Source organism: Anas acuta, chromosome Z (assembly GCF_963932015.1).
Source record: "Anas acuta chromosome Z, bAnaAcu1.1, whole genome shotgun sequence".
Classification (NCBI taxonomy): domain Eukaryota; kingdom Metazoa; phylum Chordata; class Aves; order Anseriformes; family Anatidae; genus Anas; species Anas acuta.
The window spans coordinates 49,683,511-49,711,405 of NC_089017.1; the positions used below are offsets into that span (position 1 = coordinate 49,683,511).

The 27,895-nt window shown below is 41.8% G+C and overlaps 1 protein-coding gene across 1 annotated transcript in view; it reads left to right on the top strand.

The window, feature by feature from the left end:
* LOC137848388 (neuronal acetylcholine receptor subunit alpha-7-like) overlaps positions 1-9,465 on the top strand; it is a 58,589-nt gene extending 49,124 nt beyond the window's left edge. The window contains exons 9-10 of the mRNA XM_068667468.1: positions 2,907-3,016; positions 7,925-9,465. Of these exons, the coding sequence (XP_068523569.1) occupies positions 2,907-3,016; positions 7,925-8,446 (632 nt within the window). The 3' untranslated portion in view covers positions 8,447-9,465. The remainder of the gene's footprint in view (positions 1-2,906; positions 3,017-7,924) is intronic.
* The last annotated feature ends 18,430 nt before the right edge of the window (positions 9,466-27,895 follow it).

Consider the following 27,895-nt stretch of genomic DNA (forward strand, 5'->3'; position numbering starts at 1 on the left):
TCTGGAACGGGTCAGTCATTTCCCAGATGTGTCTCAGAGCAGCTGACACACAGAACTTGGTCCCGTGCTCTTGCTAATGTACCCTGGTCTGGGGTTGCTCTTCGTTCATCCAAGGGCTGACACTACCCACTGGGAGGTGATTTGTTAAAGCCTCTAGGATGACCCATTTATATGAGGGAAGATCTCAGTAAGCAGGAGCTCTTAAGAAGGATACAGAGAGATGCTTAGTGAGAGAGATTGAGCACTTCCCTTCCGCTGTTTCAGTGAGAGGGGATGAGCTTTTGTGAAATCAGATTCAGATTTAGTCCTGCCAACAGGCACACACGAGGGTAGGGCTTGGTGAGAGCAGCAGCTTCAAAGCCCTAAGCCCGTAAGTGTCACTTGTTTCCTGTGCCACATTTCATGGGAGAGCATCTCTGTTTTGGTGGCAGTGCTCAGCAACATCAGTGGTGCCCCAGGACTAGAGTTCACCAATTTGGGCTCATTTGGGCCAAATGTGGGGTGGCTGCAGCCTGCTCCTCTCCTCATAGGGTGGCTTAAGAAAGGTGAGAAAGTCACAGTCAAAGCAGAGGGTGTGCTAGATGTGAAATGGGACATCAGTCCTTGTTGCTTTCACCAGGTGATGGGGTTGATTCATCTGTTGCGAGGGCTAAAACCTGCCAGGGGCAGAAATGCCAAGTCAGCAGACTGGAGTATTCTCAAACCATTAAGCAATGCTTTTGGGGAGGTGCATGGGAGATGACATGGGAGTCTTCCTCACCAGTTTCCTGACTATTGCAGAAGGACCACATTTTTCAGCAGGGAAATAGAAGGCTGTAAGATCAAAACCTGAAAGGTTTTGATCAGAATTTAACACTGAGTCCTGGGGTCTTTCCTTCCCTTCCACATGAACCGTCACTGAACCCAGGCCCCGCTTGGTCTTCGCCATCTCTACCTGCATCTCTGTCTCAGTACAAGATTTGGATTGTAGTTGAAATCTTATTTTGATCAAAGATAGACGTGAGGATCTAGAAATTTCTTTGTGAACAATGACTCTTAGGTCTACCTTGCCTTGCCACAGAAGAGCAGGAGACATCATTTATCATGTTGCATACTGGAGCTGTAAAAGGCTAACATGAAAAGTGTGCCACCCACTGCTACTTCCTTCCACCCCTTTCACTGCTGGTTCTTTAGGGCCGGAAAAATTCAAGTCTGGGCTTCTCCATGGATTTGGGGCTTTCTTCCCCTGAGATGAACTCAGCACCTGGGGTGCCTGGGTTTACCCATGCCAATTTTGCCAATTTTCATCTCACAGATTCTCTTGTGACTTTTCATTGCCTGACCCTGGTAACAGGGCTGAAGTACGATTCCCTATTCCCTCCATCCTTACTTTCCAACTGAAAACTTAACTGTGCCTTGAATTGAACCCACCTGACAAATACTGGATGGTGCTCACCCAGCCATTTCTTGTCTATTTTCTTTTGTCTACCATTAGGCAAAAGCAAAAAACATCTTTCTTTATGGCTCCATGGGTCCCCTACAATTCCCAGTCTGTTCTTGAAAAAACAGCTTTCCTTGTTTACTAGTAGATATCTACAGCAAGTTCCTGACCTCAGTTGCTGGGTTTACAGCACACAAAGTTAAGACTGATTTCCTATCCTAATCATTGGCTTGGACCTTGATAGTGTCAGGTAGTACCAAGTACTTTTCAAATTCAACAGGGCAGGTAATTTTGTAAGATTCTGTGAAAAAAAATCCAAGCCAAAACCCTTTAAGTGGATCACTTCAGGCCACACAGTCCTATTGAAGGCACCAAATTTTATGGGATTTACTGTAGTATTTAGTGATTTATGGTAGTAATTAAAACAGTGATGCCAACACTTCTCTTGTAAGGGGCAAGCTGGAATCAAATCAGACATCTCCTTTCAACCCTGAGTTTGGGGTTTGCTGTTCTTCTGCCTGGCTGTTGGGTCTGTTCTCTTATGTGTAGGTGCAGCAAAGACCTCTGAATTCACCTCACTCTCAGGGGCATTGAGCTGTGAAATTCATCTTGTCTCAGAAACCCACACCTGTCTCTTGAAGCAATAGCAGCGTTGGTTTCAGAAATGTTTCGGAACCTCATTATTATGAACAAGATTTTTCTTTTATTTTTTTTCCTGCCGAGGCAGTGGGACGCAACATTAAGAAATTGAGATAGAAAAACTTGCCTCGGAGTCTTAATTAGATTCTAATTTTTTTTCTGCAAGCTGCAGGAGGGAGGGCTGATGATGGAAGGAGGCTGCAGCCTGTGGTGGTGGTGTCACATTCTCCCCCACATCTCTCTCTGTCACCCAGCTATAATGGTCCCTGGTGTTTTGACACAGATGCCTTCAAATGTCATTAGCCCTGTGGATAATTCTTCTGTATGCTCTGGTGCATCAACCTCACTGCTGGAATGAGGAGGCTCTACTGACACTGAGGAGATTCAGTTTCAAGTCCCAGTTCTGGCTTCCAAGATCTTTTCTTTCCTGCATGGAAGGTTTAAATTTAGCACTTAGAAGGTGGCCCTAAGGGCTGAGGAGGATGTTGAAAAAATGCACCTAACCCCTTGTGAGCAATGATGGCATGAAGGTGTTCTGGTCAGCTCTGCAGGCACCTTGCTGTCCTGGCAGCAGACAGGTCCCTGGCATAGGGCTGTACATTCCTCTCTGGGAACAAAAACTCACCAACACAAGCCCTTCACTGGTTCTGGCCTTTCTTGGTGGAGAGGAGGGAACTGAGCAGATAGACTGAAAACCTCAGAGGTCTCAGGTGCTCCAATGTTGAAGATCAGAGAAGAGGATGTTTGGATAAGATGCAGTGTTTCTCAAATGTAGCTGGGCAAGGAATTATTATTATTACTATTATTTTTTTGTTTCCTCCTAACCAAATCCTCCTTCTACTTGCAGCTCAGTATTTCGCTAGCATCATGGTCATCGTTGGTCTGTCTGTGGTTGTAACAGTGCTGGTTCTGCAGTTTCACCATCATGACCCACAAGCTGGAAAGATGCCCAGATGGGTAAGTACCTCTGGTGGTAAATATTCAACAACTTACTGATGGAAAAATCTAAATGTTGTGGCAAACTGATGAGGGGCAGACGTTGTTCCCCATTAACCCCAAGTGTCAAATATGGACACTGTTTTACACTGTTACTTTTGCTGTTGGGGTGAAAGAACAAACATACTAAATTGGGGTTTCCAGTAAAAATAGCATCTGTTATTTATTTATTTATTTATTTTTAAAATTTAAACTTTAAACAGGGGTAGGTAAGAGTAATCTCTCTCAGCACCTGCTTTGTAAGCACCAACCCCGTGGGCAGCACCTTTGATTTCTTATGCAGCAGACACCAATAAAACGTGGCATTACAAAGCACCAGCAAACACTGACTGGCCTCTGCTGGACAGTTTGTCTGCTCTGCTCCCTCACAGATTCTCACTGAATTTAGCATCAGAGCTGTAATCCCCCCAGAACAAAGGCAGGAGGTGAGGCCAATTTGCTTATCTTCTCTTGCAACTGCCCCAGTTACGAGCTGGCTCCCAGAGCTGCTGGAAAACCAGGATCACCAACAACTCATTACTGAACACAGAGCACAGCGACGCTTCTCACAGCTTGGATATGGCTCCTAATGCACCATCAGCAGAAACGGAAAGGCTGTGCTTGCTCTGGCATCAAGGAGATCCCTGGACATCACTGGCTCAGTTATCTGCCCTTTGCCGAAGCATGTCCACTGCTCCAAGTGGAAAATTAAGTCTGTCTGTTTCCATCTGATCACTTCTCAGTTCAGCTTGCATGTGGACCCTCTTTTCTCTGCAGCAGAAGACTCTGTTTTCCCACTGAGGTCTGGCATCTGTCCCAGATGCCTTTCAGGAGGAATGTCTTTATTTTATATTTTCCAGTTAAAACAAAAGTATGTTTTTATTTTTCCTCTCTCATTTCTCTTAGAATAGGTTTCAGAATAAGAAGGTTATGCTTTGCTATTGCAAAAAGAAAAGCAATGAAGGCATAAACAGATACAAATAGTCATCTGCCTACCTTGGTTTTGCAAACGTCTGCTCCTACAGCATCCTCTAGTACCTCATTCACCACATTTGTCATGCTAGACAATTATCCTGACACAATGTTAATGTCATAAACCTACCAATGTCAGCCTGAGAACAGAAATGTTTTCTAATTTGACTTCTCTAAAAATAAACTGCAGCATCAGTGCAAATTAAAAAATAAACAAATGAAAGGAAGCTCAATAGCAATAAGTCTACTAATAATTATTTCTTAAAGTGCCATATCTTTGAAGATCATCTTACTTTCAAGACACCAGAGCATGTGAATTGTGGATAAACCTCCATGCAAGCAAGACTTGAGGGCAAAAATTTAGGTAAACATCCTTCAGATACCTGCCTAGACAGAGTATGTAGCAGCTTAACAGCTCCCACGAGCAATTTTATTATTCCTCTTGCTTTTTGAGGAGCCTGGACAAAATGGCTCATATTAAATATGCTCACAAGGCCTTCCAAGTCAGCTCTTTCTCTGTGTCACAGTATGGCAGGAGATCCTCTCAGGCCTCCTCCGTTATTTTGCTGAGGAAACTGTCGTATGGTGCTCAGATTTTGGAGGAAATGATGATTCAGGACTCTTCTGGGAGGTTCTCATGAGAGAGCACGAACCTTAGATCACAGTGCTGCAAAGTCCCATGGTCTCCTGTGCTAACACAGATGATGAAGACGTGAGCTTCTGCTAATTTGGCCAGTTTGGGCATTAGGCCTGGCCATTTTGGCATTAGACCTAACCAGACTCTTGAAACCAGTCTGGGAATACAGGGGCTGGGGTGTGAGAAGAGAGGGAACGGAGGGCTCTAGATCTATGTTTTGAAGCATGTTGTGTGGGACTCATGAGCCCACCAGAGACCTGCTGCTAAGCTTTGTGACTACCACCCGGTCTGTGCCTGACAACATCTGGACCAAAGGATAAAAGAATCAAAACTGCAGATAAAAGAAGACCTGGTTGAGTAGTCTGGGGTCTTGCCACAGAGCTGCTGAGGTCCACCCTCGCATCTGGAAACACTGAGTATAAAGAATTAGCACTCCTGATGAACATGGTTCAGTGCCCTGACTGCTGAACTGGTGAACTGGCATGCATTAAAACAAACAAACAAACAAACAAAAAACAATAAAACCAACCAAACAAAAAACAACTATGAAGCAAAAACTCTTTAATGGACTGCTGCGAAGAGCAGATGATAAGACTGTGAAATATGCAGAACAGGCAAGCTGACAGGGCTAAGGGATCTCAAGAGAAAAAAAAATGCCAGGTATGCAGGGAAGAGCCTAACTCCACAAAATTGGGCATTAGTCCTCTGCAATACATGCCCAAGTCTCAGTTACTAGGATTCATGGCACATTCTCCATTTTTCATTTTTTCCTGTCCCCCCTCTTTCAAGGCATGTCACGTTTTTCTGTCCCAGACAGCTTTACAGACTTTTGCTCAGTGAAAAAACGGGATATAATACATCTGTCTGCAGAAAGTAGGAAATACTGATTCTTTTCCTCTGCAATTCCAGTTTCATCAGATTCCCCTACCAGCTACTTTCTCCCCACACTCTCCTCCTCCTCACAAAGCCAGACATCAGTGTACTGCAGAGCTCTTGCCCTAGTTGACTGGATAAAGTTACACAATTATTTTCACCTCCTGCTCCGATGTAATTAGTGCTGGGGTAAGTTCCAGGGGAAGGCACTGGTTTGTGTGGAAGCAGCTTCAAACCTAGAGAGGATAGCCGACTGCACTGCTGAAACATCTGCTTTCTAAACTTTTCACAACTGAGCAGTTTCTTTTCCCTGCCTGTCTCTCAAGGGCTTGGTGTTTGGCCTTTGGGCCAGAGGAGGGAGGAGATATGAGTGTTAGTTTTTAAGCTCTCTGCAAGTTCTTGCTTTTTCCCTTACTCCACAGTTGAGAATTGTGCCATTCTGTCTATTAATCTTAGATGATTTACTAGAGCCTGCATCTTTCCGAGAGAGAAGCTTAAATCCGAGGTGTTCAGTCACGGTATTTGCTGGTTACTCAGCTCAGAAGTGGGATCTGATTGCAACGTGGCACTTTTTAAGAAATCTGCTGAAATAACATGAGGCAAAGTCCAGCTAGCTGACAATTTGAGAGTGGATAATATCAGGTGTGAGGTACAACTCCACCAACCCACCTCTGCTGGCAACCAAAACAATTGGATAGGTGAGAGGTACAGGACAGAGAGCACAGAGAGCAGAAAGGGTGTGGTGGTGGCAAGGTCGCAACAGTGGCAGGCTGCTAACTTCTGAAGGTAACTTCATATCCTGGCTGTTTCCTGACAGCTCCTGTGCTGTGTCTGTCTCCTGAGTTAATTGGCATGACAGACCATTTTGATGCCTGAGCATCTCCGTTTTCAAAGAAATATTACATTTTGAAGTTCAAGCAAATTAAAAGCTGTGTTGCTTTCTTGCACATACTTATTTTTCTATGGGAAATGGGCTTGACTATATTTATAAATCTAATTTCCCTAGGGAGCAAACACTTTGTCTTGAAAGGAAAAGTAACATTCATATAGAACAAAGCTTTTTACCTCACGTCTCCTTCCAGAGCTAAGAGACTTATTAACATTTTCTAATAAGAAAGTTCGCCTGGTGCAGTATTCTGGAATTTCATGGTACTGAAGAATAAATTTGTCTTTCTCCCCCTTGCCACAAACACTGTTAAAATACTGTTAGTAATTAAGACCTTATTTTGTTCAATGATGTTTCATTTTCTGTCTAAAGGCTGTCAGAGGACATTATAATTAAGTAAGTTCAATTAAATCGAGGACAGATTTTTTTAAGCTGCTACATTACAGTTTTCTGTTTGTCTGTGCTGACCACGGAGGAAATAAATGAAACAGTTAAAGCCCTCGGGAAAAAAAAATAAAAATAATAATAATTTGAAACACAGGAAATATTCTTCCATGATGAAGAGTAAATGATTCATTAATAGGAGAGAAGCAGGAAGGTTCACAGAAAACAGTACAAGACTGCAAACCACAAGAACACTCACTGTAGAATTTCAAAGTTGTGTAACCATCTTCCACTTGCTATTGCTTGGGGTTTTTATTAGTATTATTCCCAACTGTGGTAATTAATGCTTTCTCCTTTCTGAAATTATGCTTGTCATTACAGCAGCAACTTGAACGTGCTTGCTGCAATTTCCCCATCCCTGTATCTTCACTGTGCAAAACATAGGAGACAACTCAGCCTGTATCTAAAACAACCACAGTGGCAGAGGGTGGTGCTGAGCTATGTGTGGCTGACCTGACTGCAACAGAAATGCAGAAAGAGTCCTGTTCTTCCAAAACCAGTGGTCACTTTTGTTTTTTCCCAAACAGCAGATTATTGGACTTGCAGCCAGAACGACAAAGTCATTACAGAGGCCTTCTCTCTCCCTGGAGTAACTCATGAGCACCTTGCAAATGTCCATTTTGTATACATACTGCTTGCAGGACTTCACAATTACAAGATTTACTGATTTAGCTCACAACAAATGATGTAGACTACAGGAATTATAGGAGGCTGAGATTTCAGGCAGGACACCAGAAGATCATTTCACAAGGAAAAAGAGACGGATGCACTCTCTGCATTTGTCTCAGCTGATGCCCTTGACAAGAAAAGTACACTCCACAGTCTGCCATGTGCAGGTTAGAGCATTCTCACAATGCTTCAAGCAATTGTACACATGACTATGGGGAGACAACAGCAGCCAACAAAAGCATTTGGACTTGAACTGCCCAGTCTAACTGTTTTTCTATTTTTCTTTAGAAACAGCAGCCAGTCATTCTAGCAGAACATACAGACTGACTATAACAGTCACTGAATGTTTCAAAACCTATTAAATTGCACTGAATTTCCGTTTATTTATATTATTACCACTTTCTTTCAGGTCCGTGTCATTCTGCTGAATTGGTGTGCGTGGTTTTTACGTATGAAAAAACCTGGAGAAAAACTAAAGCCCCTCTCTTGCAAATATAGCTACCCCAAGCACCATCCAAGTGTGAAGAGCGTGGAGATGAACACCCTGCCTGGGCACCAGTCCAGCAATGGCAACATGATCTACAGCTACCATGCAATGGAGAATCCGTGCTGCCCCCAGAACAATGACCTCGGTAGCAAGAGTGGAAAGATCTCTTGCCCCTTGCCAGAAGACAATGAGCTTGTTCAAAAGAAAGCTTTAATGGATACTATCCCAGTGATTGTGAAGATCCTGGAGGAAGTTCAGTTCATAGCAACGCGCTTCAGGAAGCAAGACGAGGGTGAAGAGATCTGCAGCGAGTGGAAGTTTGCAGCTGCAGTTATAGACAGATTGTGCCTGGTTGCATTTACCCTTTTTGCCATCATTTGCACATTTACAATACTCATGTCTGCTCCAAACTTCATAGAAGCTGTTTCAAAGGATTTTACATAAGGATTTCAAAGATAAACACAAAGAGCAGAAAGGTAACTTAAAAGTGAATATTACCAGTAATTCTGCTAAGTAATTTAACTCAAAAGAGAGAAGTGTACTTTTATGTGCTAACATACACTGATGGGGATAAAATTAATTTTAGGAGATAATTATTACTGATGTTAGTAATTGTAGCTACTGAATAGTATACATATTGAGCTCTGTTGCTTATTTCCTAGATTAATTCCACGCGTAATTATGTCATCATCTGCTACAAAGAGTAGACAAGAATTCAAGTGCACAATGCATTTATTACAAGTTAACAGTAGTGTCAATGTGTTACTATGTATTGGTGGACTTTTAAATATTGTTAATAAGTTAAATGATACATTTATGACTGTAAGATTTACAGCATTTTATTGATTTCAATCTCTTTATGGTTTATCATTTTTGTTTAGTGCGGTTGTGAAATTTACTTCTCAGATTTGACAGACATCTCTCTGCAGTTTTATGATCCTGAATATTGCATATAAGAAAATAAACTATCATCTTCTTAGCTCTTACCGGTGCAGTGTCTGGAATGTTTTATCAGTAAATATGTTAACAGATTTTATTATTATTATTGTTATTATTTTTTGCCAGAATATCACCTTTCTGTTAATTTGTTTCTAATGTATGAAATGTTGGCTGTTGAAGATGGAAAGAAAATTCATGCTGACAATCACACATATCATTAGCAGAACACCTCCAGTGCTCTTGCTGCTTAACTGTAGCTGTCATCTTCACTTAATCTGAAATATCTCTGATTCCATGGGTCACAGTTGTCAACGTAGAGTGATTAACTCTGTGTAATTAGGGCAATAATGTTGGCTTTGCATGATCTGTAGCAAATTTGCCAATGATTTCATTGGTGTCAGATTCCATATTTATTGTCCGTGGTCTACACCACATTTAAGCAGCATTTTTTGCAAATCTTTTAGTACAGTCCACTTTCAAGCTAGGTTGATATGACTTTGTTAAAAAGATTGTGTAAAAGGTTATTTTTATTTTGCTAAATTCTTACGCAGCAATGTTTCAATTAAAGTAACAAAGTATCAATTAATAAAAAAAAAATATTTATATCATGACATTTGGCTGGAAGATGTTGGCAATAAGGCACTCTTCTCAATAGCTTCTTTCCATTCACTGATGTAGTGGCGATGACACCTTTCTTGGTATGATTTTATTTTGCCAACTGACCACCACAGACCTGCAAAAGGATATGATCTGATCCAGGCACCTCCCCTCTTTGGGGTAACACAGCACTTTTCTAAGTGTTCGCTAAAAGAAAACATCAACTTATTGTTTTCTCTGGCTGGCCCACACCTTCCTTTTCTTCCAAGCCTTATTGCACCAGAATTAATATTTCCCATACCTTCTTGTTGGATCCTTCTCACCATCAGTATTGGAGAGAAAAAGGAAATCAGCAAGAGAGCTATTACTCAAGAGAAAACATTTCAATTTAAAAGGTGATGGTGAAGCTGATAGCTATACAGTCTTCAGGAACAAGAAACTATTTCTTTTAGGATCAGGTTCTTGAGCTTCTCCTCTAGTGCTTTTTATAAGGGGTGTGATGGCTCCCTTCAGACAGAGACTTCACTATTATGAATGCTACCTCTGTAGCTTTGAAATTAGACCATCACATCAATGGAGCTATCACACCACTTGGAGTTGTGTTCAAAAAAGCACCCTGGTGGTTCTGACTACAGCTGCCTGTTCAGTATTTCATGTAGCTTTTGTGCTCTGTACTTATGGCAGTTTCTTCAGTTCTGGGTGCAGCTCAGAGGGGTAACAATGATTTATGGTTAAAAACCTCCACTAAAAATTCAATCCATATTTCTGAGATCTTGTTCTCCTCCACAGGAGCTTTAGTGCTCTAAGTACTTCTTTCTGGGCCAGCAAGACAAAACTGCCATGATCTCTCATTCTTTCTCCTGCCCATTTTGTTGCTTCTGCTTATGAAATTGACCTTGCAGAATGCAATTCAAGAGTGGTTTGCCTATTAAAAATATCTTAACTGAACTGCAGTACTGGTATGGGGCTTTGGGTTAGTCATATCAGGCTCTGTTCCTGGACTGCAGCTGAAGTGCTCACTGTATATTATTGCTTTAGTTACAGGGACAATAGATGAATAAAAAACCTAAATATCATTTACTTCTGCAGCTGATGATGCAGGATGCTAAATGACCTTTGGAACACTTGCTCAAGGACCACTAATATTTTTGCTTGAAGATCTCCATTTTGAAAATAATCTCCAGTGACAGGATAAAAAGATAAAAGCTAAAGTTAAAGCACACAGTCAGAATAGCTTAGTGTTCCAATGCAAAGCATGATTTTCAAGAAATGTAGATTTGTTATATAAGAGTTTTTTTAACTGAATGTGTATATGTTAGGATCAGAAAAAGGACAGAAACTGTCTGAAAACAGCAACGGAATATTAATTTCAATCATTTTTGTTTTATTAATTTCAGTGCAAATAAAAATTTCAATTTACAGTTTACTATGTAATACTGTTACATAGCAGGGCTGGACTGTCTCTTACAGAAGTGTTCTAAAACTCAAATTATGTTAGCTCTATGCAGTTTACAAATCTTTATCCTAGACTGAAACTGCTTTCTGCTTACTTGTTAAGATGACAAAGTAAAGCAGATCCTTTTGATATTCAGTAGTCACTTAACCTTTTGGAAGGTAATAGCACCATCAGCACAGAAATTGTAGAGTGACCTAGTTTAAAATGGCCCAGAAAATAGTCACTGTACACACAGGGCAATGCAGAATAAAGTGCCAATGCATTTAATATTTTTCTGAGAACCACAGCACGCTTGGAAAGGCTGATGCATCATCTGTATTTACTGATTCACAGTCCTTCATGACATGGCTAAATAGTGTCACAGAGTATCTGTCAAAGTACTACATAATTCTAAGAGAAGAAAAAAAATCCCCAAATGACCACAAAGGGTAAATGGCAAAAAGAAACTAGCCCACAATGTCCCTTACAAAGTCGAGGCACTTACACAAGTGATACATGAAGAGCATTGATCCTCTTACCCTTCCCAGGTAACACAGAAACATAACAGTAAAGGTCCTTATGCATTGTCTTTAGCTAAAGAGAGCCTTATTTCCTAGAAGGCATGGTAGGTTTCTGGTATGGTGGTATTCAGCATAAGAAGATGAGAATCAGCCCTGATTTGTTCATGAAGCATAAAAAACAATAGATACCATCAATGTCTAATTTTCACTTTGACTCGGGTTACAATGTTTTCTGAAGTGTCTTGACTCAAATACCTAGATATACCTGGAACAATATGTTTTTCAATCTTCTTACAACACTGGCAGTCACCCTGGAAAGTCTGCTGTTTTGCCTTCCACCACGGAAAGTGTGGCTGTATAACTTCTATCAGTGCATATCAGAAATGTATTTACTACAGTAAAACCATATAGTTCTTTAGAACTAACATTAACTTTTTAGTATTGATAATAATAAAGAAGTAGAAGATTTTTGAGCCAAAAATGTTTTCTTATACTAAGTTACCACACTCACCGAGTAAGAGAGTTGTATAAATCAGCAGAATATTATTGAAGAACATGGCTAACTGTGGGGTTTATACTATAAGAGTGCCAAAAGTTGTGAAACCACCATGGAAATAAATAGAGGTGAATCCATCTGACTAGGAAAGGGGGCACCTTTCCTATGCCTGTTGCTTGTAAACAGGGGGTGTCTCGTGGGTGAGGTGGCATTGGTAGTTGTCTTGGCCATAGAGGCCATGAGGTAGTAGAATTCAAAATATTTGGTCATAGAAGGAAAACTGCTGCCAAAACCTGGATTTGGGGAGAGCAGATTTCAGACTGATCAGGGAACTAGTTAGAACCACTGCTCTAGTGGTTGGCAACCCTGCCCAGAACAGGGGAGTTGAAACTAAATGATCTTTGAGGTCCTTTGCGACCCAGGCTATTCTATGATTCTTGTGGGTCCCTTCCAACTCAGATATTCTATGATTCAATTAAAATCTCTTCCATCAATCTCCTCTTGCTGGAATTTGGAATAATATTTTGGACCTCTGTAAAACATTAATTGAGAATACATGTATGTCTGTGCTAAGGGCTCAGAAAAGAAAATTTGCCTGGAAGACCTCCCCTTACCAGAATTCCACATCCAGTTTGGAATTATTAGCAAAACAAGGGTTTCTTATAATTTTTCCTCCTGATTGCATGCAGAGCAAGGGAGAAAGGACCCCAAACATAAAAACTCCCTATTTCAATTTTTGTAAAAATGCATATGCTCAGAAAATTGGCTCCCTTTCTCTCATGTTGAACAGGCTGGAGGCTGCTAGGGGTCTACTGTGCTTTCACACAGGTTTTGTACAGGAAAGAATAGAAATGTCTCTTAGATTATATTTGACACGGTAGCTTTTAAAGCTAGACTCCATCACAACTGCTTTCCATCACCATTTAAGATGCTCTTTGGATCTCTAGCTCTGACTCCTTATCAAATATCATGCAAATCATTCACACAATCTTTCTCCTGACCAACATGGGATCAACAGCATCTGTGTTTCAAGTGCTTCCAACATAACTAATCATAAAACTCAAATAACAAGGAATTTATAGTTTCCCAAATGCATCCCTGACATATTTTACCATTGCTTGGGAATCACTAGCACATAATCTAATCGACTAGATTCAAATACTTTAAAACACATCTTCCATATAAGATCAGACAGAACAAGGTAATGACCTGAGATTGATGCTGTGCAGTAGCTGGGAAGGCTCAAGCTGCAGCAATGCTGGATACATCATTTCAAACGTGCCAGAAGGGCCTTTCTGCAGCATGTCCTTCCCACTGGTCTGAATTTTCAAATGCCTCGAAGACTAGCAGCAGGCTGAAACCCCAGTGTCCAGAAACGGACTCAACTACCATAATGGTAATGATGAACAGCAGAGTTCTCAGCAGCTGTGCTGTGTGAATTTTGTGTTTCAATTCCAAATGGCTTTTGGAGAGAAGACTACACAGCAAACTTGGGTTGGCATCTTCTTTCATATGGGAGCTGAGCAGCTCCCATAGTTAAAGCTGAAAGATATCAAGTTCAGCATGAAATTCCCAAATCCTTAACTAATAAAGTGAGATACTTGCATCTACTGCTGTCCTGAGATAAAATTTTGTACTCAGCTTCCTAAGGGCTTTGGAGAAGAATATTCTGCATTGGCCCAGAGAGCAGGAACTTTTTATTTTTGTTTTAATAAAACTATTATAGATTTTTTTCCACCTCTTCTGTTATCACCACAAAGCCAGCAATAGTTTTTGAGTGTTTCCAGAGAGACTTCAAGTCATAATTTTAAAATGTTACAGAAACAGAAGTTAACCACATACCTCTTATTTAAGGCTCTGGGTTTTGTTGTTGTTGTTTGTTTATCTGTTTGTCTTTTTAATTGTTGCTTCTTCAGAGTAAGAATAACATCATATATATAAATATATAAAGTCTCAACTTTTTGTGTTTGGGTATCTGTGAGAGGATCAGCTGACAGAGCAAGAAACAGCCAGGTTCTCACCACAGTTGAAAAAGACTGCCAAGTGAAAATCTGAGCTTTTGAAAATTGGTTGTTAATAGTAAACATCTGCGTAGCATGGAAGATTCTTGTGGACTTGATAGAATTTGTTAGTGGAAGAGCGGAAGACCTATTTGTAAGGAGAACTCTCTGTTACACAATCCCAGGGGATGCATGTCAGGGTCTGGACATGAGGAGTCACTTCCAAAACTGGTATGAAACAAGAAGTCAACCATGTTTCTGCCCGTGTATTTCCTCCAGAGCTGCTATAAAATGGAAGCTGTGGGTACTGTGGACATCTAAACAGCAACAACCTGATTTGTCATTTAAACAGGCTTTAATGCAGAAATAGTATAAAGTGACTTTTGTCATCACTTCTGTTATTAATATTGGACATGCCCAGTTCCATGAACACATTAAAAGAGCCTGTCTTTTATCTAATTGACTGATGATCACAGACTAGTTCCATGTTGTAATTCAGTGACCATATATTTTCTACTACATATTAGTAAAGTGTTCTTGGCAAAATAACAAAGTGTTTTGCTTGCAGACAGACCCTACGTTTCCCCTCAGTTGAGTTTGTTTGTTTGTTTGTTTTTGTTTTTGATTTATTTTTTTTTCTGGATGGCACTGATGAAGTATGTCTAATGGAATTCCTGAACAGATAAATGTATCATAGAATCATAGAATATCCTGAGTTGGAAGGATCATCGAGTCCAACTCCTAAAAAAAAAAAAAATAATGAAAAATTTAAAAGTGTAAAAAGTGAAAATGATTTTTGTCTAGTGGCAAAGCCAGCTGTTTGGGATTCAGTGTTCATCATGTGCAGAATCTTGTGCTATTATTCACCAGTTTAAATGGACAGAGGACACATAACTAATTTCATCTTTTCAGGCATGCAGTATGTTAACTCCCTTTCAGGTTGTAACTCACTGGTGTACTTCTAACATCTTCCTTGTGTTAGGAGAAAATCTCACTCAGAGCTTTGTATTATCTTGAGCTCAGAGATAACATTATGGCAGGTGCCTGGCATGGGAGTCTTAATTTGCTGCAGAGAGGGCATCCTAAGGACAGGGCATACATACTGAACATTTAGCAGTAAATGCTGGATTGAGCATTTCACTTTCCTCACAAAACACTGCACCTGTCAAGGGAGAGACAAGTTCCCTTGGCTGATATCAGCTTTTTCATAACCAGGCTCAACATCAGTATCGTCATGTATCTGTAAAGCTTTTCAGGAGTAAAGGTGAACACTTCCTGACAGGAGACTCCATTAACAAATTACACATCTCTGAAAATCATGAGCTGTGATTAAGTCCATTTTACCTTTCAGTCTTCCTTCCTAAACCTTCTATGAGTTTATAGAATAGTCTCAAGAGTGAGGCTAACAAAATCCTGGTATGGACTGTATGAGAAAAAAAAACAAAAACACAACCTTTCTATACTGTGATAGACGTTTGTAGAGCACTGTAAGCTAAGAAAATTGCAAAACCCAACAAATACTGGATGGTCAAAAATCAGTCACATATTTTAGGTCCAATCAATCCTTTTCCAAGCTAAAGTAACTGATACTGAAGGAAGGACCATTTGTGGTTCTTTTGAATGTACTGCCCCAGAGGAGAGGGGGCAGGGATGAAGTTCAGGCTCCAGATCATGTGTAGTCACTGCAGGCCTGAAAGGCAGATATGGAACCTGACAAAGCAAGCACGTGTCACCAGTGTGGCTTCAAGTCTCACAAAAATGTCTCCTTCCACTGTGTAGGTCCCTCTTACACTGGGTGCCTCAGAACTGGACACAGTACTCCAGGTATGGTTTCAGCAGTGCTGAGGAGAGGGGAAGGATCACCTCACTTGACCTGCTGGCCATACCTTGCTAATGCAGCCACATCATATATAGTTAGACAAAAAACTACCCAAACGAGATATCTCAGGCTGTGTTATCCATGGCAAATGCCACATCTCTTCAATACATGTGTAAATCTAAGCAGGGAAAACGTTTCAGTAGCACAGTTGTGGCTGCTTAGTAACCATGTAAACTGCTGTGAGATTTATGCATTTCAGGTGATGTAAGTGTTAAAATCTTCTTTTAGCAAATAAAGGAAATTAAGAGCTAAGGGAATACGTAAAAAAAAAAAAAAAAATGTGTTGGAAAAGGATGTTATTTTCACTAATGGAACAAAAGATATCTATTTTTGCTATGACATCTCATTATGAACATCTATTTGAATAGATGATTTTTCTAATTGCCTAAGATTTCCAACTCCATTTAGAGATCCTTCCTTCTTTTCCACTTATGTGCAGACAATACACAAACAAGTCAGACACCGTTATTCTTATACCATGTTTTTCTCATGGACACCCGTGCCTGTTGCAGATAAGAATACAATTACTGACCACCATAATTTTGAAGGTGTTTAATTAGTTTCTGTTTTGTGACAGGTTTAAAAGAGTTTAATCTTAATTGAACTATTATTCAATGTTTTCTACTTAAAACATAATGAAAAGCATTGATTTAAAAACACCTGTAGGAAATTTTACTCCCACATGATTATCTTTTATTTTGAGAGGAACAGTTTTATGCCAGGTATCTAACCACTGTGTAACATGCAATCTAAGAGTAGCCAAATCCTCAGTTGAAATAACTAGGTATGATCCCATGAACTGCTATTTTGTCCATTCCATACAACCAGATAACATTGGCATCACTGGCCCGGGGAGGGTCGGGGGGGAGGAAGGTATTCTGAAAGAGGCTTTCAACACTGTAATTTGTCCCAGTTACACACTTATAATCTACCTTGTAAACACCAATTGCCATTCAGAGCTCTTACTTCTTGAAGTGTTTGGATTGTTACTCCCAAGTGTTTATGCTGTGTTGCAGTTGTTAACATTTAGCAGATAAATATATTTAATATTAAAAAATCTGTTTTGATTAATCTTACATGCTTTATATTCACTAGTCATCATACCTTTTTGAAGATATTCACATGCATAAATGAGAATTTACTGCTTAATTATGCTTTATGCAACAATTTTCATGCACTAACAGTGGATTATGATCAGGTGTTTTGTCTTTTTAACATTCAAAATACAGCATTTTTTCACGGGTATTAGATGTTTGGCTTTTTATATGCTATATGCATATTTACTATTTTGTTATGTGAAACTGGCATTATGACAAGTGCACTTTTATTAGAAACATAGAATCATTCAGGTTGGAAAAGACCTCAAAGGTCATCTAGTCCAACCTTTAACCTAGTACTAAAGTCCACCACTAAACCACGCTACTAAGTTCTAAACCTACGTGTTTCTTGAAGAACTCCAGGGATGGTGGCTCAACCACATCCCTCTGCAGAGCCTTCCTACCCTTGAGTAGATCAACACTCATGCCTAACTTGGTGGCATCTGTAAACTTACTGTAAAAACTGTACACCCATCCAAACCTTGAGCAGACAGATTCTTCAGGAGAATGTTGTAAGAAATGGTGTCAGAAGTCTTACTGAAACATCCACAGCCTTTACCTCATCCACTGAGCATGTCAACTTGTTGTAGAAGGAGATAAGGTTCATAAGGCAGGACCGGCCTTTGTTAAACCCATGATGACTGGGCCTAATCACCTGGTTATAACGTATGTGCTGTGTGATGGCACTCAAGATAATCTGCTCCATGAGCTCCCCTGACACTGAGGTCAGACTGATAGGCCTATAGTTTCCCGGATCCTCCTGATGCTTCTTGTAGATGGTGTCACATTTGCAAGCCAACGGTCAATTGGGACCTCACTTGGTAGCCAGGACTGCTGAGAAATAATGGAAAGAGGCTTGACGAGCACTTCCACCAGCTCCCTCAGTACCCTTGAGTAAATCCCATCTTGTCCCATAGACTTGTTCACATCTAAGAGAAGTAGCAGTTCACTAACCATTTCCTCATGGATTATGAGGGCTTTGTTCTGCTCCCTGTCCCTATCTATCCACTCAGGGGGCTGAGTACCCGGAGGACTACTGGTCTTGTTGTGAAAGACTGAGGAAAAAAGGCACTAAATACTTTTCCTCATTTCCTGTCACTATGTTTACTCCCACATCCAATAAAGGACGGAAATTCTCCTTAGTCCTTCTTTTCTTGTATTTATATTATTTATTTTTTTATTTTTAATTGTCTTTAACAGGACTAGCCAGACTGAGCTCCAGCTGGGCTTTGGCCCTCCACTTTTTCCCTGCACAGCCTCACAACATCTTTGTAGTCCTCTTGAGCGGCCACGTTTTCTTTCAAAGGTCATAAACCCTCTTCTTCTTCCTAAGCTCTAGCCATAGCTCTCTGTTCAGCCAGTCCAGTCCTCTTTTGCACCAACTCATCTTTTGACATGTGTGGATGGCCTGGTCTTGTGACTTTAGGATTTCTTTCTTGAAGACTGTCCAACCTTCCTGGACTCCTTTGCCCTTCAGTACTGCCTCCCAAGGGACTCTGCCAACCAGCCTCCTTAACTGGCCAAAGGCTGTCCTCTAGAAGTCCAGAGTGGCAGTTCTGCTAAACCCTCTCTTTACTTTTCCAAGAATTGAAAACTGTACTAAGTCACTTGCCCAAGGCAGCTTCCAACCTTCACATCACCCACAATTCCTTCTCTATATTTTGCCCTGCAAAAGGCCCAGCAGGGTGCCATCACTACTTGTCTTAGACTATTTATTCTCATCTATGTTGTATGTCCAGCAGACATCTGGTATATTGAAATCCCCCATGGGAACAAGGGCTAACAATTTTGAGACTTCCCCCAGCTGCTTGTGGAGTATTTCATCTGCCTCTTCAGCCTGGTTAGGCGGTTTATAACAAACGCCCACCAGGACATCTGCCTCATTTGCCTTCCCCCTAATTCTCATGCATTAACATTCAATTCTGTCATCACCATTATTGATCTCAGGACAATCCAAACACTCCCTAATGTACAGGGCTACCTATCCCTTCTGTAGAGTTAATAGCCGTCCATTGTAGTGCTTCCAGTGAGAAGTGAGTTTATTAAACAGTGGACCAATTTTCACTGGTGTTAACAACCAGACTTTATAATATAGAATATCAGCACTGAGAAAGATATGTGACACTGAAATATCATAGTTTGGACAAGATATTGTTAATGAGCCCTAGAAAATTTCCTCACTGATTTTCCCTCATCCTTGTGCTGTTGACCATGGCTGCAACTCAGATAGTATTGTAATTAAGATATTGGTCTCTTTATATAGGACAGAGGATAGATAATAGAAAAACAGGAATTCTTCAGAGCACTTTCCAACAGAAGTCTCATGTTTTCTAGTCTTTCCTTCCTATTTATTTATTTATATATATATATATATTTTCCATGGGAAATGCTTCCATGCAGTATTTGGAATGATGGTCTTATTTAAGTTACTCCATTCAAAATTTAAAGTTTCTGTTCTACACCAAATTTCTACTTGTTCTCAGCTATTTAGTAAAAGAAAAACTGCACAGGAAAAAATATTCCAAGGAATTAGGAAAAAAAATATTTTTTAATTTTACACAGCATCTATTCCTTTGCACTGAATTGTAGACCATGAATACTACTTAAATCAAAGATAAATGTTCAAAGTTGGTTTAAAGTGCTTATTAATACTTTGTGCTGATCATTCTAAGGACAATTTTCACTGTTTCCTTCATAAAGAGGTTTATTCTCCTCAGCATGTTCCTAATTTTGCCGTAAAATCCTTAGGTGTATTACTGAATGAGGTCTTAAACATAAGAAAACGTATTAAAATTTTAATACTTTGACTTAATTATCTTAGGACTAGATGTTATTAAATTCTCATTTCAAGCCTGGAGGAACAAAGTTTATTAAATATCATGTTCTTTATCTTCCTTATTTTCTAGGAGGTACAACCTCCGTCTTTATTGTGCTAGGATTTCAGCTTATTGCTATAGAAGTCTAGTTTTTATAATTAATATTGCACTGTAGACATAAATTGACATTTCTTCTCCCTAACAGAGGGCTATGATGTAAGTAAACTGTTTCTGTTCAAAACTGCATCTAAAATCTCAAGTTGATATCTTTGCAAAGGGACTGATATGTGTATTGATGATTGATAAATTTGGAATAGAAATGCAAAGAATTAGAAATCTTGTAGCAACTGGCAGCTAAGTGGTAAAAGTGTGATTTGCATATCAGGTTATTAAAAATGATACAGGGAATATTAACATATATGTATTTCTAAAGTCATGGGATGTCATTATTGTGTACTCAGAAGCACTCAGAAAACTACCAAAATTGTTTTCATGTTGTTGGCTGTGTACAGTCAATCCAAACTGCTTTCAGATTAGACAAACAAGGTATAGGAAGATAAACAAGAAATATTACATTTATTTTCTGCTGACAGGAAGCAAAAATATAAAGAGATCAAATGACTTACTCCAGTCTACTCTGGGTATTTGTGGTGCAGTCAGCAGCTGTACAAAATTACTGCAGTTCTACCCCAAAACCTTAACCATAAACAAATACATTTTTTTCCTTCATGTTTATATTTTAGCTTGTATTGAAAGTCTTAAACTTCCTTATATTGAGTGGTTGTAAACATATCACATTATCAGTTGTTGTAAATGTTCCGCTTAAGCAGATTTTAGAGGATTACTAGAGTCCCTCTAGGAAAGATGAAAAAGATTTAACTAATTTAATATTGAGAACCTGGATATGAACAGCTTCTTAGTCTTCCTTTGGTGTATTTCTTTGTGAAATTGGGTAGAGTAAAACCACTAGCACGTGAAAACTGATTGATTTATAAAAACCATGGATAACATATAACATAGAATATAATATTTAATGTACAAATAATAATAAGTAATTTGATAAGACGTGTTAAAGAAAACATCCAAGAATTTTCTGTTTCATACCAATGGAAAAAGCCAAATCTAATGAGCTGTGCAGCCACTCCTTGTTATTTCTGCTTAACAAACTGTGATTGTTAATTCAAATTTGCCCTTTAAGCTACAAAGTATAATTCATTTAACATATTTGTTTAGAAATGTTTTTAAGAAAAACCTACAAACCTGAAACACTAAATTGGCATCTTCATGCATTCTAAAGATTTCTGGATCATCAGTCAGAGCAAGTTTTTCAATATATTCTAAAAATCTTGGAAAGTTCATCCAAATGAACAAAGCATACACCAGTTACACAAACATGTATATATATAATGTATGTCATATGACTTACATATTAAAATGGTTTTGTGTGAATAATCAATAGATGTCAGTCTATATATACTACATATTACCAATATAAAACAAGGATTGTCTTTAAGGTATCTGAAAATGTATGCAACTCAACATAAGGAAACATCTGCAGGAAGATGCACATGGATGGCAAAGCTTTTCAAGAGTAGTGGCAGATTCCCAGAGGATTCTCCTGGTGAAACTGTCTGATCATGGCTTGAACAGGTCACAGTTTTCTGACTGAAAAAATGTCTGGATGGCTAATGACAATCACAGTAAATGGAGTTAAATCCAGTTGGTGGCTGGTCACCAGTAGTGCTCCCCAGGGCTGCCCAGGGACAGTTTTGTTTAATGTTGTTATCAGTGATCTGGATGAAAGGATTGAGTGCACACTCAGTGAGTTTGCAGAAAATATTATGTATTGGGTATATGAGGCAAGGGTTTTGATATGAGGGGATCTGTAGTGGTGGCCTCTGTGAGCAGAGCCCAGCAGCTGCCCCATGTCAGAGAAGAGCCAGCTCCAGATGGCTCCAAAGGGGCCCACTGCTGGCCAGAGCCAAGTCAGGAAGCAATGCTGGGTGGGCCTCTGGGAAAACAGAGTTAAGACAGGGGAAAAAACTGCTGCACTCCAGCAGCTGGGAGAGAGGAGTGAGCACCAGCCCTACAGCCCCCAGGTGAGAGCCGCAGGAGGGCAGGAGGTGCTGCAGGCAGGCAGCAGCAGTTCCCCTGCGGGCTGTGCAGGGAGAGGCCCCTGGTGGAGCAGGCTGTCCCCCTGCAGCCCATGGGTCCCCCATGGAGCAGATCTCCACGCTGCAGCCCCCCCATGGGTGGAGGAGCCCCCGCTGGAGCAGGTGGATGTGGCCTGGAGGAGGCTGCGGCCCATGGAGAGCCCCCGCAGGAGCAGGCCCCGGGCCGGAGCTGCAGCCCGTGGAGAGGAGCCCACGTGGAGCAGGGGCAGAGAGGGACCGAGAAGGAGTGGTGGAGATGAAGTGCTACAGACTGACCACAACCCCCAGTCCAGTCCCCCTGTTCCCCTGCGCTGCACGGGGGGAGGAGCTGGAAGAGCTCAGATGGGGGGAAGGAAGGTGGTTTTGGTTTCTTTCCTTTGGTTCTCACTTGTCTAGCCTGGGAGTAGTAGTAGTTAGGCCGGAAATCTTACTGTCTCCCTATGCTGAGTCTGCTTTGCCCATCACGATCCTTGTGGAGCGATCTCCCTGTCCTTGTCTCAACCCCTGAGCCCTTTGCATCGTATTTTCTCTCCCTTTCTCTTTGAGGAGGGGGAGGGAGAGAGTGGCCGTGATGGAGCTCGGCTGCCCACCCACCGAAAAGCACTGCAACTGCAAAGGACTGGAAACGTTTTCAGAAGCAACAAGGTGTTTAACAAGGAAATGTATCGTTTCCTTTTTCAGGCTTCCTAAATAATTGGGCTTATTTCGTATTCCCAACGCGGAGGAGGAGAATTGTTGATTTCACCTTCTTTTTTCTTCCTTGGAAATCAAAGGTGAACAGCTCTAAAAGTAGGGGGAACGTATCACAAGCAAGCTTTTTTTGGCTTGTAATCCTTTCTTAAGGAAAAGATTTCTCACACACCTTCCCCAGATGTAGGGGGGCAGAGAATAATTTTGGAACTACTCCAATTCAAGTCAGCTTGGGGAGAGTGGTACTTCTCTACTTGTTTCTGAGACATTCGCATTAGCAACAGAGAGTGTTGTGTTGCCGCTGCCAGGGGCCTACGGTGATGACTTCAGACACAGAATTGAATGATGTCACTGTGACACCTTGGTAACAGCTGCCTCTGAGCAAGTTGAGCGAGGAGGGACAGAGAAGTGTGCTGGATGAAACCACGTGAGGACTTGTGGATCCCACGTTGAGGTGCATCGAGAGGGCCCACCCTTCTGTAAGTGTTTGGATGCTTCATTTTAGATTTCTGTAGTTTGTGTAAAGTCCTTTCACAAGCATGAAGTTTGGTACTTGGGCTCAGTGATGTAGCTGCACAGAGTGACAGGTGCAACATGTGGCTGAGGGCCTCTGCACGTTCTCTCTTTCCCACACACGATCAAGAAAGAAGGGTAGACAAATAAGAGTGTGCTGTGGTCCTGCCATAGACCTCAAGTACTACAGCATAAACAAGAGACTTAAAAGTAGCCCATCACATGAAACTTCAGGACAGCAATGCACTTCATCAGCTGGGCTGGCCTGTTGAGTGGAGTGTCTCAGGATGGAGTGTATGAAGATGCACTCCATCTGCTTTCAGATTAGCGCTTGCAAGTGAGCAAGCTGCCTGGCCTTAACATTTTTCATTTCATTTTTCGCCCGACTTTTGCTGGTTCTTCTTGGTCTAGAAAAAAAAAAAAAAAAAAAAAAAAAAAAAAAAAAAAGTGAACTCAGATCAAAATAGAAGGATTTCCTTTTCATTAATTCCATGTTCTTAACTTGACAGATTTGGTTATTGACGTAGAAGGGACATATCTGGCCTGACTGCAACACCCATGCTCGCAGTGTGGGACAGTTCTCATAAAGGTGATTCAGGGTAGTTTCTGGAAACGAAGACATCAGATGGCAAAGGTAATCTCCAATTTTTTTTTTTTTTTTTTTTTTTTTTTTTGTGCTAATGCAGGAAAGGCAAGTAAGAGTAAAAGTAAGAGTCCAGATATCCAGATAGTGTAAGAAGCAGCAGCTGTGAAGGAAACTTCCTTCTGGCTGATATGGCTCCATATCTAGTTGTGGAGGTCATAGTGCAGGTGGAAGCATGTTCTCGTCCAAATACTTAGCTCTCTGTTTTCACAACAGGTCGAGCAGCAGAATGTCTTTGAAACAACTGTGCCTATGACCAAGTTCATGCATCGTGGTAGACAAGGTAAAAGCTCTGGACAAGCAAAGGGGAGGGATGGATGGGCATGCAATACGATCACTTCAATCTTATCTCTCTAAGAAACCTTACTGAGAAAACAAAACAGAACAGAACAAATGAAACAAACAGCTAGCTTGCTGGAGACATTGTCTGGGAAACAGTGAAAACACTTGCAGACAAAAACATATCCAAGGACTAACTCTTTGAGCTTAATTCTAAACCAACATCCTCATCTCCAACTCTTGTTTATGTTCATTACAGACTGGTAGAATAACATGTCACATTGGATGACTTTGCAGCATAGATGTCAGGAATGCAGCTTGGGATCACCTGCCTCTACTTAGAGTTCAGTCTGAAGGGATGAGCAAGTAATTGTTCCTGGGCTGATGGAAATCTGTTCTAAAGTCTGTTTTCTAACACTCTTCTAGATGCTTCTCTGTCCATCGCTCTGACCTGCCAACTCTGGTGCAAGTGTGCAGTTGTGGCAAGAGGGATTTCCTAGTCCTGATTTGACCTGGTGGACACCAACTTTCCTAGTCAATTGCCGATGTTGCTGAGGAGGCAGCAGTATCAAAGCCCTTGTTGATGAAGATAGAACAAGTTTGGGGAGGCTTTGGCATTTCTGCACAATGCTGCTTCCTGATTGTGACCCAAGACGCAGATTTGGAACTAGGCAAAGTAAGCTAGAGTAAGCTAGACTGCATGTCCTGGTCATTTTCTTTTCTTTCTTTATTTTTCATTCGTCGCTTGTAAGAAAATCTAAATCTTTCAACCATTTGTTTGAAAACACAGTTTTATGGAAATGATTGTGGGTGTGCTCCTTAACCTTGTTTGGAACCTGTTTAACCTCGCTTCAGTTAGAGGAGACCTGTGCTCCAATTTATGCTTACCATGATCAAGTGGCATCCTTTTTCCTTTTGGTATTCTTGACTTTGGCGCTTGCAAGTGAGGTTGAAAAGAGTTCTCAGGATGATTCTTCTTTTCCTTTGCAGTATCCCAAACTCCAGATTACATCTGATCTTCATCTCTGATCTGAAAAGCTTCGCAGGCCAAAAGAGAATTGAGATGAGGAGTGAAATACAGAATGCTGGTGAATCTTTCCAGTTGCCACCCGTAAGTTTTGTGAGAGAAGCAGGTGCGTTGCTGTAGTGGTAGGAAGTCAATAAGATAACGATCATGCCCTTGAAGGCGAGTAATGGTAGAAAGATGAAGAATGCAAGGCCCTGGTTAAAGACAGTCTTTAGGCTGCTTCTGGATCAGCAGTTTGTTTGGTTCTTGCACAGCCTCATCTCCACTTGCTTAGAAGCTGTGAAGATGGGAAGAACACTTGGTGTTTTTCATCCACTCTCAACCTCATCTCCATTTCCTCCGAAGCTGTGAATATTGGAAGTACACTTGGTTCTTCCAATGATGTGAAGAGCCAAGTGTCTTGGGTCTTCCATCAACTCAGAGATATCAAGAGAATAAGGTATTTGCTTGATGGGACAGTACTTAATGTAGGTATTTATGAAGTGAAGAAGAACGCTGAAACCAGCCAAAGCCCTATCAGACATGGTAAGGCCATGCTTCTGTTAGGAAGTAATTCAGAGTGCTTCCATGGTGTACTTTGGACAGATGAACTCTGGTCCTCTGGACTAAGCACCCCCAAGGGACAATTCTCTGAAAAATCTCTCGGAATGATCTGTCCTTATCTCTTACACTGCAGTCTCCATTAGGAAAGGATAAATATTCCTTGCCCATGTGGAAAGGAGCTCCTCATGTAGTTGTTTCTAAGCAAAATCTCCTTCTTGTGTTCTGTTGACAGAAACCACTTGGCGAGCCAAGCCAAATCACCGAAAATGGAAGTAGTGGAACTACTTCCAAACCGTGCTGCTGCTTCTAAACCAAACTGCAGTGTAGGTGGGGACAGAGCAAGGGGACACAACCCAGCCAGGGCGAAATTGAAAGTCAACTGTCTGAGCCGCAGAAGGAAGTCAGCGCTTCCCAGTTTGAGACTGTTCCCTGACTGGTCCCAAGGCAGCTGGAACGCTTCCGATTGCTGCTGATGGATTCCCATGGATCAGCCAGTGACACAAGCTGCCAGAGCGACTGAAGCGATCTGGAGTTACGCTTCTCCCCCTTCTGCGTTCAGATCCGTGAAAGGAAGCAGAAGAGGGGAGAAGAAGAGGGGAGAAGCGAAGAGAGGGGGAAAGAAAAGGACAAGAAGGGAGGGAAGGGGAGGGAAGGGGAGGGAAGGGGAGGGAAAGGGAGGGAAGGGAATGGGAGGGGAGGGCAGGGCAGGGCAGGGGCATGTAGGGCATTGTAGGGGAGAGTAGGCTAGTGTAGGATAGTGTTGGGATAGTGTAGGATAGTGAGGGGAGTGTAGGGGTGAGGGGAGTGTAGGGGAGTGTAGGGGAGGGGAGTGTAGCTGAGGATAGTGTAGGGAGGGAAGTGTATAGGAGCATAGGGGAGTGGAGTGGAGTGTAGGGGAGTTTAGAGGAGTGGAGGGGAGGGGAGTTCAGGGGAGGGGAGTTTAGGGGAGGGGAGCGGAGTTTAGGGGAGGGGAGGGGAGGTTAGGGGAGCATAGGGGAGGGGAGTGTAGGGAGGGGAGTGTAGAGGAGGGAAGTGTAGAGGAGCATAGGGGAGTGGAGTGGAGTGTAGGGGAGTTTAGAGGAGTGGAGGGGAGGGGAGTTTAGGGGAGGGGAGTTTAGGGGAGTTTAGGGGAGGGGAGGAGTGTTTAGGGGAGGGGAGGGGAGTTTAGGGGAGCATAGGGGAGTTTAGGGGAGCATAGGGGAGTGGAGTGGAGGGGAGTTTAGGGGAGGGGAGGGGAGTTTAGGGGAGGGGAGTTTAGGGGAGGGGAGTTTAGGGGAGTTTAGGGGAGGGGAGGGGAGTTTAGGGGAGATTAGGGGAGGGGCGTTTAGGGGAGTTTAGGGGAGTTGAGGGGAGTTGAGGGGAGGGGAGTTTAGGGGAGTGGAGGGGAGGGGAGTTTAGGGCAGGGGAGTTTAGGGGAGGGGAGTTTAGGGGAGGGGAGGGGAGTTTAGGGGAGGGGAGGGGAGTTTAGGGGAGGGGAGTTTGGGGAGGGGAGGGGAGTTTAGGGGAGTTTAGGGGAGTTTAGGGGAGGGGAGGGGAGGGGAGTTTAGGGGAGGGGAGGGGAGTTTAGGGGAGGGGAGTTTAGGGGACAGGAGGGGAGTTTAGGGGAGTTTAGGGGAGTTTAGGGGAGTTTAGGGGAGGGGAGGGAGGGGGTGGGTATTGGTGGGAAGTAAGGAATGGGCCAGGGAGGGAATGGGAGGGGAGGGGAGTGCTACCCTAAATAAAATGGCCAAAGAAGTGACATTTTGGATCTGGAGCCAAATATGTATGTTGCCATTCATTCCACAACGCGATTCATCACTGCAATCTGCGTTTTGCACAGTGCCATTAAGGGTTTGGCATGCACAGAGGTGACTGAGTATTTTCAGAACTAACTTTCCTTCCTAACTGATTGGAGACTTTTGCTGGTGTTATAAATGGCTCAGTCTTCCAAACAGGGCAAGAATCAAAGTTTACCATGTATGAAAGGAACGCATTTCCCTTCAAGCTCTCTATTGACACGAATTGCTAAAACCTTCCTCACACTGGAATGTAAAAGATCAGGTGATTGGTTAACGTAGGGTTGGCAGCTGAGCAGGGGAAACATCTTCAAAACTTCCAAATATTTCCCCTATGCAGAACTCCAACTCCTTCTTCTCTGCTCTCTGGTTGTGAAAGTTTCTGTCACCTGCTCAGGAAGCAGAAGCAGTCAAATGGGATTTCGAGGGATCCAGCTACAGCATCAGTGCCAGTTAGAGGAAGCAATCAATTCCCAGGTAGTCCAGGCTT